Genomic DNA, 13,312 nt, shown 5'->3' with positions numbered 1-13,312 from the left:
TAACCAAAAAACCACGTGACGTCACCACAACACCACGTGACGTAACCAAAAAATCACGTGACGTCATCACAACACCACGTGACGTCATCACAACACCACGTGACGTCATCACAACACCACGTGACGTCATCACAACACCACGTGACATCATCACAACACCACGTGACGTCATCACAACACCACGTGACATCATCACAACACCACGTGACGTCACCACAACACCACGTGACGTAACCAAAAAACCACGTGACGTCACCACAACACCACGTGACGTCATCACAACACCACGTGACGTCACCAAAACACCACGTGACGTAACCACAACACCACGTGACATAACCAAAAAACCACGTGACGTCACCACAACACCACGTGACGTCATCACAATGTCGCAATGTTTAAACTGAGCATGCTGGTTGACTCTTCCTCAATCGAGTCCAATGCGTGAGGCGTAAACAGTGTGTATTTGTCCTGCTTTTTAGGGTTGTAAGTTTTGTTGAGGAATTCTTCGTCAAGTGTTTCATCTTCTGATGCTTTACGTGCTCTTCTCTTTTCCTGAGCATTATTAACAGCTAATTATCATAATTAATAATTATTACAATTATTATAATATACTGATAGGTATAAGGGGTCGTTCACATATTATTACGTAATCACCTTTTGGACAATTTTTACCCCCCCCCCCCTCCTCCCCCCTCGGCTAATTACGTAATATGTCATATGTGAACGACCCCTAATTACATAATTATTTTAACTAATAATGGCAGTTGTTATCCAATTTGCTGATTCAATGGCAGTGTGCTGGCTAAAAATATCACACATTCTCCTGCACTAATCAATCATAATGCTCTAACAGATACGCTATTTCATGTCATTAATACGAAATGAAATAAAGGGAAACTGATTATTTATACCCTTTCTGTAAGACCAATTTAAATTGATAACGACAATTTACACAAACACTAGATATTAACTTATTATATCGTTAAGAGATGATTAGTTCATAAGTTCATATCAGAGTGGCTCTTTTATTGTTAAAACTGTAAGCCAATGTTTTTAAAAGGTTGAGAAGATAGCGTCCCAATTTGGCGCCAAACTGTCAAACCATTAATGGCAAATCTAGTTTTAACTTAATTTCAGGCTTGTGAGATTGTAATAGCAGTGTTAAGTTAAGATAGTTTTAACTTACAGCTCTGAGTTATGGTGGGAAGGTGAGCCATGTTTTTTTACACGTGACACTAACAGCAATGAACCAATCAGCTTCCACTATTGACCAATCAAACCCCAAAATCACTCTCACATGTCAAAAAATATGCCTCACCTCCCCACCAGTAGCACACGTCTATTATTTATCTATTTATTTATTTATTGTTTCTGTGTAAACTAGCAAACTACTTGTTCTTGTTTCTAGTCAAAGTACGTCTCCTCTCTGTGCTCCAGTGCTCCAGGATGGAAAAGATTAAATTTATCTATTTATAACTCACAGTTTGGTGCATTTGGCGGCGTTGCCAGAGGAAGTATGCCAGGAAAATAACGATGGCGAGAAGGGTGACAAAACCGAGCATAAGCCCTATTAGCAGCTGTTCGTCTTTCTTATCTTTCTTGTCCCTGTGAAGAGTGTTTTTAATTACTTAATTGCGTAATTGTTTGTTCATTTGATTGTTTGATTTTCTATTATACTTGAATAGATATTTAACCTATTGTAAAGTGGGCTATGAGAAATTATTTTACTTTTTTAAACAAAAATGTAAACCTTCTCCCTCAACTTGCACACGTACATTTATCATTTTTTGAAAACAATTGTACACATTCCATAGAGAAAAACAACTTTACTTGACCAGAATATATCACATTCCGTGTGAAAAACAACTTTACTTGACCAGTATAATATATTAATATGTTACATTTTGTGACGTCATGATTCTACTTTATCATGTGAGAATTGGGATCATGAGTCCAAAATCGTACGATCCGCATAAAAGCAACTAATGTTCTCCACATTCAAACATTACTTTGCTTCTGAAGTAGAAACATTCCTCACGAACAGGAGGATTGCACTAAAGAACACATTATCACGAGATAGATTGTTATGAGTTGTACAGTCTAGTCTCCAGCTGCCTGGAGAGTACTCTTCAACTACTGACAGGTTTGTGGTCTGTAGTAACATCTTCGAAATATCACGTGATGTCATCACAACACCACGTGACGTCATCACACTATCACGTGACGTCATCACAACATTTTGTACGTACGTGCGGTCAAGATGGGGATTATTATCGACCAAATGCTTCTCGTTTGGAGGTAACAGTGTCGTCATATTGTCATCGTATTTGTCCTTAGTTCGTCCTTCCCCACTGAAATATGTATAAATAAATTGTATTATTAATTATATCAAATACCTTAAAAGATATACATCTAAGCTGTTTAAGCGTGACCTACTATGGAAAAACAAATTGTATATGAAGACGAAGTTAACAGCAATGATATTTATTATGTACGTGATGTTATATTTTTATGAGTTAATATGAAAAATGAGAAACTGTGATTATATTATATATTGTGTAGTGATGCATCCGAAAACTTGACCACCTATATGTAAATATCTGTTATTTTATAAAGATAATATATATATATATCTATAATCTATATACATTATACAATGTATAATGTATAATGTATAATATACATAGCTGTACTTCTACATAATAGATCCTCGTTAACCTCATTCTATTATACATAATACTACAAATATATTACTATATTATAATATATTTACCGTGGAGTATGGCAGCAACATAGGTGTCACAGTCGCAGCAACATAGGTGTCACAATCGCAGGTGTAACGTTATTTAGGTAATTTGTAACACATTGTTAAATACATTCACAACAAAATTTTGATAATTCAAGAATGTTCTACAGATAGTGGACAATTTTTAAATTCTTCACTATAGTGCCACGCCCTATTAGAATGTACTAGGGGTACGAATTTGTTCCCATACTCCAGAGGTCATACTTCAACCTGTAGTCAACGAATTGTAATGAGACATTCACTATGCGGTATGCCTTACTTAGTAACAATTAGTATTTGCTCACTAAGATAGAACTCGATAGAGTTTTGTCCGAAAGAGAAACTCTTCGTACATCAGATTATATCCAAGATTGTTATTTCTAGTTTATTATCGGAAATCAGAGCCGCCTATAGTCTATACGTCCTCATAGTCAAATCAAGGGCCAATTACGATACAAGCATCTAAGTTGCACTCGTAGTTCATACCCGAACAGCCTAACAATTTGTATCGCCTTATTCTCAGCGGGGGTACCTGATCCCCCCGCCCCCCCCCCCCTCCCCCCCCGTTCTCAGTCACGGTAAAAAAGAAAGAGAGAGCTGAACTTTAAATATTGTCTGAGTCTTAAATATCTGAGTCTAGATTTTAGACAGTCCACACTACAGTCGTGTTAAACAGACACTGATATATACCGTGCTTAGTAATGTATTTATAGACCACTGTGGGCTACAGACAATTAGTGAGATGTATTATAACGGGAGAGTGCGTGAACTGATATAACAGTCACATGACGTCATCATTACATCACGTGACGTCATCATCACAACACCACCACGTGTTAATTATACGTAGTGTATTAAATATTATAATAGACCTTTATGTGTCACAACAATTAGTGAGATGTATTATAAGACGGGATAACAACTGGTTCTGTCGAATGAGTCTGGAGAATGTGAGAATTGTGTGAAATATTTGAAACTAGTGTAATTGTAGCGACATTATCAGATATTATAGCGAATATTAAGCGCATGAGACGGGTCACGTGGGGCTTGTTTATATCACGTGACCGAGTTTTTTTCAAACCACGTGACGTTAACACGTGCATGGGCAGAAAAAACCTTGACCTGGTAACATTGTTGCCTGTACCAGAGCAATTCTTACTGCTGGTATGAATCGTATCTGTACAAAGTTTTATGTTTTCTGCACACCAAACTTTTCTCAAGACATGATCACGTGACTTACGACTTACGAGTAGTGGATTAAAAAGTGTAGATAACAACACCACGTGACGTCATCACAAAACCACGTGACGTCATCACAACACCACGTGACGTCATCACAACACCACGTGACGTCACCACAACACCACGTGACGTCATCACAACACCACGTGACGTCATCACAACACCGCGTGGCGTCATCACAACGCCACGTGACGTCATCACAACACCACGTGACGTCATCACAACACCACGTGACGTCATCACAACACCACGTGACGTCATCACAACACCACGTGACGTCATCACAACACCACGTGACGTCATCACAACACCACGTAACGTCATCACAACACCACGTAACGTCATCACAACACCACGTGACGTCATCACAACACCGCGTGGCGTCATCACAACACCACATGACGTCATCACAACGCCACGTGACGTCATCACAACACCACGTGACGTCATCACAACACCACGTGACGTCACCACAACACCACGTGACGTCATTACAACACCACGTGACGTCATCACAACACCACGTGACGTCACCACAACACCACGTGACGTCATCACAACACCACGTGACGTCATTACAACACCACGTGACGTCATCACAACACCACGTGACGTCATCACAACACCACGTGACATCATCACAACACCACATGACATCATCACAACACCACGTGACGTCATCACAACACCACGTGACTTACGAGTGGTGGGTTGTGGGCGGAGCAGTGGTCTGGAGGAGTTGAGTTACACTATCTACTGGTATCACCATGTTTTCTTTTAACAAAGGACAATGTCCTGGGAATTGACCAGAGGTTAGTAATTGTATTAGTTATTTTTAGATTTTAAGAAGAAAAATACGATAACACTAGTGCAGTGTGAACTCATTTTAAAGATAAGGTTAAAACTTAAAATTGTTGAACTGATCAATTGACGTTCTGCCCTGCTTCTTAAACACTCGTTCGGACCATGAAAAGAGAAAAGGAGCGAACATGATTTTTTAATACTCTAAAATGAAATGAATCAAACAATTAATAAATCTAATTAACATTTGGAACCACTATTAACCGAACTAATCAACAAATTTAACAGCTAAAAGAGCCAACTCACCTAGAAGTTGAACTCCAGACTGGATGACAATGTTTTGTGATCGGGTGGTGGTCAGAGTCAACAGTTCAACACTGTTGATAGACACCTCACTCAGGCACCCTGTATTAGAATTAGAATTATAATTAGAATTAAATTTACACAGCAATGCAATAAAGATACAAATAATTTAAAGAAGCTTCAAGATGCTGTGCAGGACAATCAAGTCAGTCAAAAACTGTTAGAAGAATACCCTTCTAAGGACATAGAATCAAAACATATAGTAGGTAATAAATTATAAGTTAATGAATAATATGGTACAGTGAGATTATACATTTATCTAGCTTCTTTATACATTTATTTTAGTTTTATTTTGTTACATTTACTTATCATGGGAATTATTGTCGATATCATTATGATGATTTATATTTTATGTACAGTGAAAATTATGAGTCATTAATAAATATACAGTAAAATCAATCGAAATTCTTGTTCATGATAGATTTTTAACACTATGCTATCTCAAGTACAAAGCTAAAAGTAAAAATAGATTATTTATTTCTAGCGATGACTTCATAATATTGTATACAATTTTATATAATATCACGCGAAGCGTCATTTATCTTGGCAAGGTGTGTATAAGGTAGTTTAAAATAATGTATAATTATAAACCAACTGCAAAAATATTGTGATTTATAAAAAATAAAGCAACCAAAAGTACAAATTTTAATAAAAAACAAACAACAACAGAGCATAATCTATTTGTAACCTGAGATATAACATTAATAAATGTAAAACCTCACGTACCAGAAAACTTGTAGTCGTTGAGCTTGAGAGAAATTCCTCCTATCTTAATGCTGGTAGGTTGTCGGAAGGACGCCATATCCACAGTGTTAGACCGACTCCACGTTTTAAGGTCAACCTGGAATGAAGGGTATCATGGTTTAACTTGGCATGTGAAGAATTCCAGGTTTAACCTGGAATGTGAAGAATTACTTTAGAATAACAGTAGCTGTGATTCTATTAAATTTTACTGCGTAGTCTATACGTAAAAGTATTTTACGTTAATTCTTCCCTCAATTCGGCACATTCAAAGGCGTGTTTAGCATGTTTAGAGTTTTAGCGTGTTTAGAGAGCAAATCAAAATCCCGATAATCGGGGAACCATTCTTCAAAGGTACCCGGCGACTTGGAGTTGGCTCTCCGTTTCTTCCCTTTACCATGCCCTATCTAAAACCCCGAAATGTAACTTTTCTCTGTGTAACAATTAACTAGACACCACGTGACGTCATCACAACACCACGTGACGTCATCACAACACCACGTGACGTCACCACAACACCACGTGACGTCATCTAAACCCCCCAAATGTAACTTTTCTCTGTGTAACAGTTAACTAGACAGTTCTGCTGGAGAAGCCTGGTAAATGGCAGTTTAAGACAGTGGACAGTTTACTATAGTCTAATACAGTGATAGCTTGTACAGTACAGATAATTCAACTTTGCTATAAATTTACAGAACACTCGAAAGTAGAAAAAACCTTAACCTGGTAACCTTGTTGCATGCACATCGTGCAAGAGCACTTCTAACTGCACATCCACATCCACATTTTTTTTGGACAAACTGATAAGAATCCTATCTGCACAATATTTTATATTTTCTGCACAATATTATCTTCTCCAAGCATGCGGAATTGTACAGAAACTCTACAGAACACTAGAAATACTGTAAAACTGTAAAAATATGTAGAACCTAACTTTTACAGTGTTAACTTAACAACACACACCACGTGACACACAACGTGACACACCACGTGTCACACCACGTGACACACCACGTGAAGTCTCCACAACACACGGTGTTAAATTAATTTATAAGCGGTAGACTTTGGTAAAGTAAACCGCCAATTTACCGTAGAGTTTTGGGGATGGAAACAACCGCGGGGTTCGCGGTAAATCGGGGTTTAGTGAGTCGTTACTTAGTGTAACTAACAACACACACCACTGTATTAACTTATATAAGTTATAAAACCTTGTATTAACTTATTAACTTATAAGTAGTAACAACTAATAAGCGTTACTAACAACAAACTGTACACTAACTTAAATAATAGCCAGTAAGGTATGTTACATGTTAGTTGCTACACCAGCTTAAAAGATAAACGTGTTCTAACTGTACGGTAGACTCGACGTAAGGAGTAGATAACAACGCCACGTGACGTCATCAGGGCACCACGTGACGTCATCAGGGCACCACGTGACGTCATCAGGGCACCACGTGACGTCATCACAACACCACGTGACGTCATCACAACACCACGTGACGTCATCACAACACCACGTGACGTCATCACAACACCAGGTGTCAAATCCCGGAATGTATTAAAACGGACATTAAATGTAAACAAGTTGTAACTCGCCATGTAGTTGACAGTTGTAAATTTGTTAATGTTTAGATTTCATAGACTCGAGGTAAGGTGGAGGTCGGCAAGTCTAAATAAAGCTTTAGCGAGATCCGTTTTAAGATGGTATGTACCGTCAATAGAGGAAGAGTGCGTTAACTGACGTTTGGCAGGCAGTTTTAGTTACGGTGATTATGAAGTCAGAATTTAGGAGAGCAACTCCCTTCATCTAGATGCGAAAGTGTACTTTTTGTTTTACTGCTTTAAATGCTGAGTTGGATTTATCAAAAGTAAATCAAAAATTTTTTACCTAGTAGATATCTAGAATTGGTCCGCTGATCACTGATCACGTAATTATATAACTCTGATCACGTGATTATATAACTCTGATCACGTGATTATATAACTCTGTTTTACCAGAGGTATTTCTCCTATAACAGATTTACAGATTCTCCGATAACAACAAAATAAAAAACCACCGATAATCTTAACACCACTTTAGGGTTAGACGGGTAACGGGTTCCTGCTAGTCATAATAAATAATGTAATGTATAACAGTCATAGTTAAGTTATTATGCAATTACTTACTAACTAATTGACTAACTAATTGACTAACTAATTTACTAACTAATTTACTAATATATGAACTATAAAGTACCCGAAAGTAGACTTTAGAAGGAGAAACAGTGACCGTGACCTCGTGAGACTGTCCGTCATCTAGAGGTGAGTCTGTGTTCAGCTGTACATCGTCCGTCAGGGACAGCGACAGGTACCCTTCTACCATCTATGGAAGGAATGTTAGTACCCTTCCACCATCTGAAGAAGGAATGTGGATGATATTCTACCATCTGAGGAAGGAATGTGGATGATATTTACCATCTGAGGAAGGAATGTGGATGATATTTTACAGTTACTTTTAAAATCTGTACTGGGGTGAAATTAAGATTTCAGATTTACATTTTACGTTGAGACTCAGATGTTTTACTCACAAACTAGATTATGAAGCTCGCCGCCTTATTTACTTATTTACACAAACTTAAATACACGTGATTTATTTTAACGCTGGTCACTGTTGGCTGAGTTTATTTTAAATTGAAACCCGCTACATAATAAGGACGGGGCAGAGCTTCTAAATGAGCTTATGAACAAACAGGTTGATGGTAATATAGTAGTGAGTGTAACTAACCAGATACTATTACATGTGTCGTACTAGTGTAAATTAACAAGGTGATAACTGGTTATATTATATATTGGTTATATTATATTATCTGGTTATATTATATTATCTGGTTATATTATATTATGTGAAGGTAATATGAAGGTGACATAAGGTGCACTGGTGACATAAGGTGAACTGGTGACATAAGGTGCACTGGTGGACGGTGTTTAACTGATATGGTGATGCATCTCGCCGGGAACCAGGAAAACCGGGATCCAGCCGGATTCCGGGATATGGTCCATCCAGGTGAAATCCGGGATATGGTCCATCCCGGTGGAATCCGGGACGTGATTCTGATAAAATTTCGTTATGAAACTCGATGTGATTATGAAGTTTTAAAAGTTATTTTGTAGCTCTTTATTTGATTCGTGGTGCTTCAACAAATTGTTTTCAGGAAATCTTTTGGATGATCAGAAAATACTAAAAAAGATCCTAAAGAGCTTTTGAACAAACAGGTTGATGATATAGTTGTGTAACTACTAACTAATCAGAAGTGGCAGGTGTAACTTCAGATACAATTACACTCACATGAACAATGAACATAACATGAACAACATATTGTGTCGTGGTAATGTGTGATATGAAGGTGCTGTGGTTGATATTGTAACGGGATCCCGGTGAAATCCGGGATATGGTCCATCCCGGTGAAATCCGGGACGTGATTCTGATGAGGTGTGTTTAATGATTCTGAAGTTATTTTGTAGCTGAGTGTTTATATGATTCGTGAATCGTGATACATTTTTTGAAGGAAATCTTTTGGATGATCAGAAAATACTATAAAACAGATCCTAAATTAGCACCTGTGACCTGGAAATAGAAAAGTTTAAAAGAGATCCTAAAATAGCAACTAAATTATTAGGGAAATCTACAAGAGACCAAATCTAGAGACCAGTTCTAAAATTGTACCTGGATGATCAAAAATGAAGCCATATTCTGTTGGGAGTGCTGTAGACTAAGTAGCACATCGTCTTTACTACTTGTCGATACAAACTGGAAACTAACACGTAACTCCTCATCTGCAGAATTTAAGTTGACAACTCAGTGACAACTTAGTGACAACTTAGTGACAAACTTGTTGATTTGAGGGTGGATTTGAAGTGTTGTTAATTTAAGATGACCCTTGTAATTTAAACTAAATCGTTGGACTATTGTGTTAAAATTAGAATGATCTGGATAGTAAACGAAGGTAAGCTTTCGGATTAAAATTTTAATCATGCTAACAATTTCTGTACGTTATCTTTTATCAACTGCAATAAGGATTTAATTGATAAATTAAATAATCGATTACCTTGGGGGTCTATCAGTGAGGGCATGTTGATTTCAATGATCCCAAAACCATTAAATTCTGCAGTTTTTAGCGTTGTTCCAACTGTAAGTAATTATAAATGTTATGAATAAATGCCTTCCATGCAAACCCCCTAATTATTTTGTAATGATTATCCCCAGTTCTCCCTAGTAGTTGACCTTGTAGGATCTTTAATGTATAACTAGAAATAATGTAATAATAATCACTCACAATTCAGGGGAGTTACACAACTTTTAATTTCATCATTGCCATTATCAATAATTACTATTTAAACTATTGTGTACGAGATCACTAAAGCTAATACACCCATCGTTAAGGTATTATAACTGAAACAGTTAGGCATGGAATTATCAAGGCTGGGGAGATAAAGAAAACACCAATAATAATAGAGGTAATTAAGAGATAATTAGGGATAATAAATCTTATCAAGAACTCACCAGTAGTGCACTTAGTCTCATCCCAAGTTTGAAGACATGAGTACGGACATGACAAATCATCACACCCCTGACTCGGATACCAGCACCCAACTAGTGTACCTGCTTGACTCAGAGCGTGTTCAGAAAGAGGAAACGGTTCTCCATCTAACACAAAATTACTTACACAACCCCGGAACCCGGCGCTTGCTACTTCCGGGTTTGAACCGAAGTAAAGCGGGCGCTTGTTGAGCCGTGTGTTGGCTATTGGTCTTTTTGATTCAATCTCGTTGTTACGATCTTCAGAGCTCAACAGCGTGATTTGATCTGAAACTTTGAGACCAACAGAGACCCACTGTTTTACGGAGGTAAGTTCAACCGCTAACTTGGAGTGTTTTCCGTGTAAGTTAGACTCCAAGATGAGTTGTTTATAGTCTTTTCTCAGATAAAAATAATACTGCCCCATTTCAAAAGAGAGAAACTGAAGCACATTTTCAGGACTTTTGAACTCAAATGATAAGCTAAAGTTGGTAAAGGTTGTGTAAGTAACAGGGAATCTTATATCTGAATTGTTTACTGTAACAGTCTGTGGGTAATCACCATGAACTGGTTTCACATCTACATCTTCTGAAATAGTTTCTATGTTCTTAACACTGATATTATCTGGGAGCGGATCAGTATCTAAAATGTTAGTCCCTGATACTTTAATGTTTCTCATCAGACCGCTGAACTGATGATATGGTATGTCTATAAATGAAGAAAGCCCGCCAAAGTAAATGACGTTCTCGATAGGCCCGGTGTCATCATGTAACTGATACTGATATGAAGTTTCTTTGACACTTATATTGAGTAAATCTACAGTTCGAATAACGGTTATTGAGTTCCAATCTGAGGGATCATAACAATCACAAAGGTCCTTTGAGGAAACAGCTCCACCAACCTCAGATATATCAAGGGTCAATGTTTTGTTTCTAAGTTGGACCCTGAAATAAATTTAAATTAGAATTGGAATGAGATAATTATAACATTCTAATATTTTGAACTATTAAATAATACCAAAAAAGTAGAGATCAGCACGTCAGAAATTGAATTATTTCTTGAATATCTAGAATACTGTCATTCTATTATAAACTTTTTTGAAGGTGGAAATGCATTCAGTCTCTCCAAGTTGAATAGTATACCTGAATAACATATCAAGAGAGTTGAAAACAGAGAAAACAAGGCCATAAGAAAAGGCAGTATGAAAAGAAAGGTCAAGGGTAAAGTCTTTGGTTTGGTTGGAGGGATAGAAAGCAAGAAGGGAGTGGCCAGAAAAATTGGCAACAAAATCTGCAGAGGAGAGTTTCAGCAACAACCAAAAGGAGAAAAACACCAACATATCGCACGCTTGTTCTCCATTACGTCTTGTTTTTCATCTTCATATTGTCATCTTATTTCATAAAACTGAAAAACGATATACAAATATATTAAATACTTATATGCTCGTACTGAATACGAAATTATCTTTGTACAACATTATAATTACCAGAAAGATAATACAATTAATTTAATTGTATAAACAATTAAATCAAAACAGTACTACTTTTCGAAAATCCTGATTCTTGCAAGGATCAGGAAATATTGGTCTGAAGATGGTTGACACAAAATAATGTGTAGCCAGTGGCGTAACAAAGGGCCCAACGACGCCGCTGTGCGGGGGGGGGGGGGGGGGGGGTGGGGGGGTGCCATCTTAGGGGGGCACCAAATCATCGTTTGAATGTGGGACAATTTGGAAAAACTTAACTACCGTACTAGCAAAACTATGCGTTTTGCTCTAGAAACACACTATTTTTAGAGATTTTACCAGCGCATCCTCTTAAATCATCTAATTTTAGGGAGGGGCGGCAAAAGGGGAGGGGGCACCATGCCAATAGGGGGGCCCTTTTCAGCGGGAGCGCCAACAGGCAACGTTACACCACTGTGTGTAGCTACCAATGCTTCTGCATCCTAAACACTGCTACCAAAAAATGGCCACATCCAAAGTTCGATTTAAAAAAAGGAAAAAACGGTGACCACTTTTATATAAGACTCATTACAAGTACTCCCTCAGAAACATTAGATGCAGTAACAAAGGCTGAAAATTCACCAGATACCTCATGCCTTGATAATTCGTCCGACTAAATAACAGCATACTCCCACATTGGTTCCAAGTCCAATACATCAGAAGATCAATGAGGAACTAACAAAATGATTATGAGGAGTGTGCTAGTAGCAGTGAGCGGTGTATTTGGAAAGGCGAAGAAAGCATGGACCACCCCTATATTCAATGTGTCCTTCAACCTGATCCCTGAGGAGAAGAGCTATGAGGTAAAAATGAGATTTATTGTTCACGATTTATGATGTGCTCTGCCATTTGATCTCTTGATCTCTTGATCTAATTTATTGTATATGTATTGTTTAAATGACCTTTTACGACCCCTTAAAAAAGGAACTCATAGTTGGGGGATAGTTGTACTCGAAGCAGGATCCCTCTAATGCTATAATTCTCTCTGTTTAGTGGTCCTAAGTATAATTACCCAGTGTGGACGTTTTGAATGTACTAACTGAACTGCAGAGCCAGTTCACAGTCAGTTAGGCGGGGTTATAACGAGTGATTGTTCACATTGTCTACATAATGTCTACGGATGAATGAAAAGCTCCCTGCAAAAATGATGAAGATGGACTAGCCTGTTTCTTAATCTTTTCAATCTGACATGACAGTCCGTCAGATCTTTCTATTACAACACACCACAAAATCAAGTCAATCAATTCGAAGAATTCGCAGGCTTTAACATTAACATAAAAATCAAATCAAATCAAATCAGTAATTAAACAAAATACAC

The 13,312-nt window shown here is 37.6% G+C and overlaps 1 protein-coding gene across 1 annotated transcript; it reads right to left on the bottom strand.

The window, feature by feature from the left end:
* Positions 1-296: 296 nt before the first annotated feature.
* Positions 297-11,896, bottom strand: LOC134824414 (neurexin-1a-like). Its single transcript, XM_063836317.1, has 11 exons — positions 11,633-11,896; positions 10,476-11,434; positions 10,021-10,101; positions 9,639-9,748; positions 8,172-8,297; positions 5,921-6,035; positions 5,138-5,236; positions 4,732-4,825; positions 2,253-2,354; positions 1,485-1,608; positions 297-555 (listed from the first exon to the last, which is right to left on the bottom strand). Exons 1-11 carry the CDS (start codon positions 11,827-11,829, stop codon positions 382-384), a joined length of 2,181 nt encoding a protein of 726 aa, XP_063692387.1. The 5' UTR covers positions 11,830-11,896; the 3' UTR covers positions 297-381.
* Positions 11,897-13,312: the final 1,416 nt, after the last annotated feature.

This window comes from Bolinopsis microptera, chromosome 12 (genome assembly GCF_026151205.1).
Source record: "Bolinopsis microptera isolate Bmic1 chromosome 12, MBARI_Bmic_1.0, whole genome shotgun sequence".
Taxonomy (NCBI): Eukaryota; Metazoa; Ctenophora; class Tentaculata; order Lobata; family Bolinopsidae; genus Bolinopsis; species Bolinopsis microptera.
This window is presented reverse-complemented; position numbering and strand designations above follow the sequence as displayed.

Bases quoted from the DNA above. Each gene is read 5' to 3' on its own strand.
- LOC134824414 (XM_063836317.1), bottom strand. From the start codon at position 11,829: ATGTTGGTGTTTTTCTCCTTTTGGTTGTTGCTGAAACTCTCCTCTGCA. The intron at 9,749-10,020 runs GTAATCGATTAT...TAAATTCTGCAG, and splicing joins CTCACTGATAGACCCCCAAG to ATGAGGAGTTACGTGTTAGT. The intron at 2,355-4,731 runs GTAAGTCACGTG...TACATATTTCAG, and splicing joins CCGCCCACAACCCACCACTC to TGGGGAAGGACGAACTAAGG.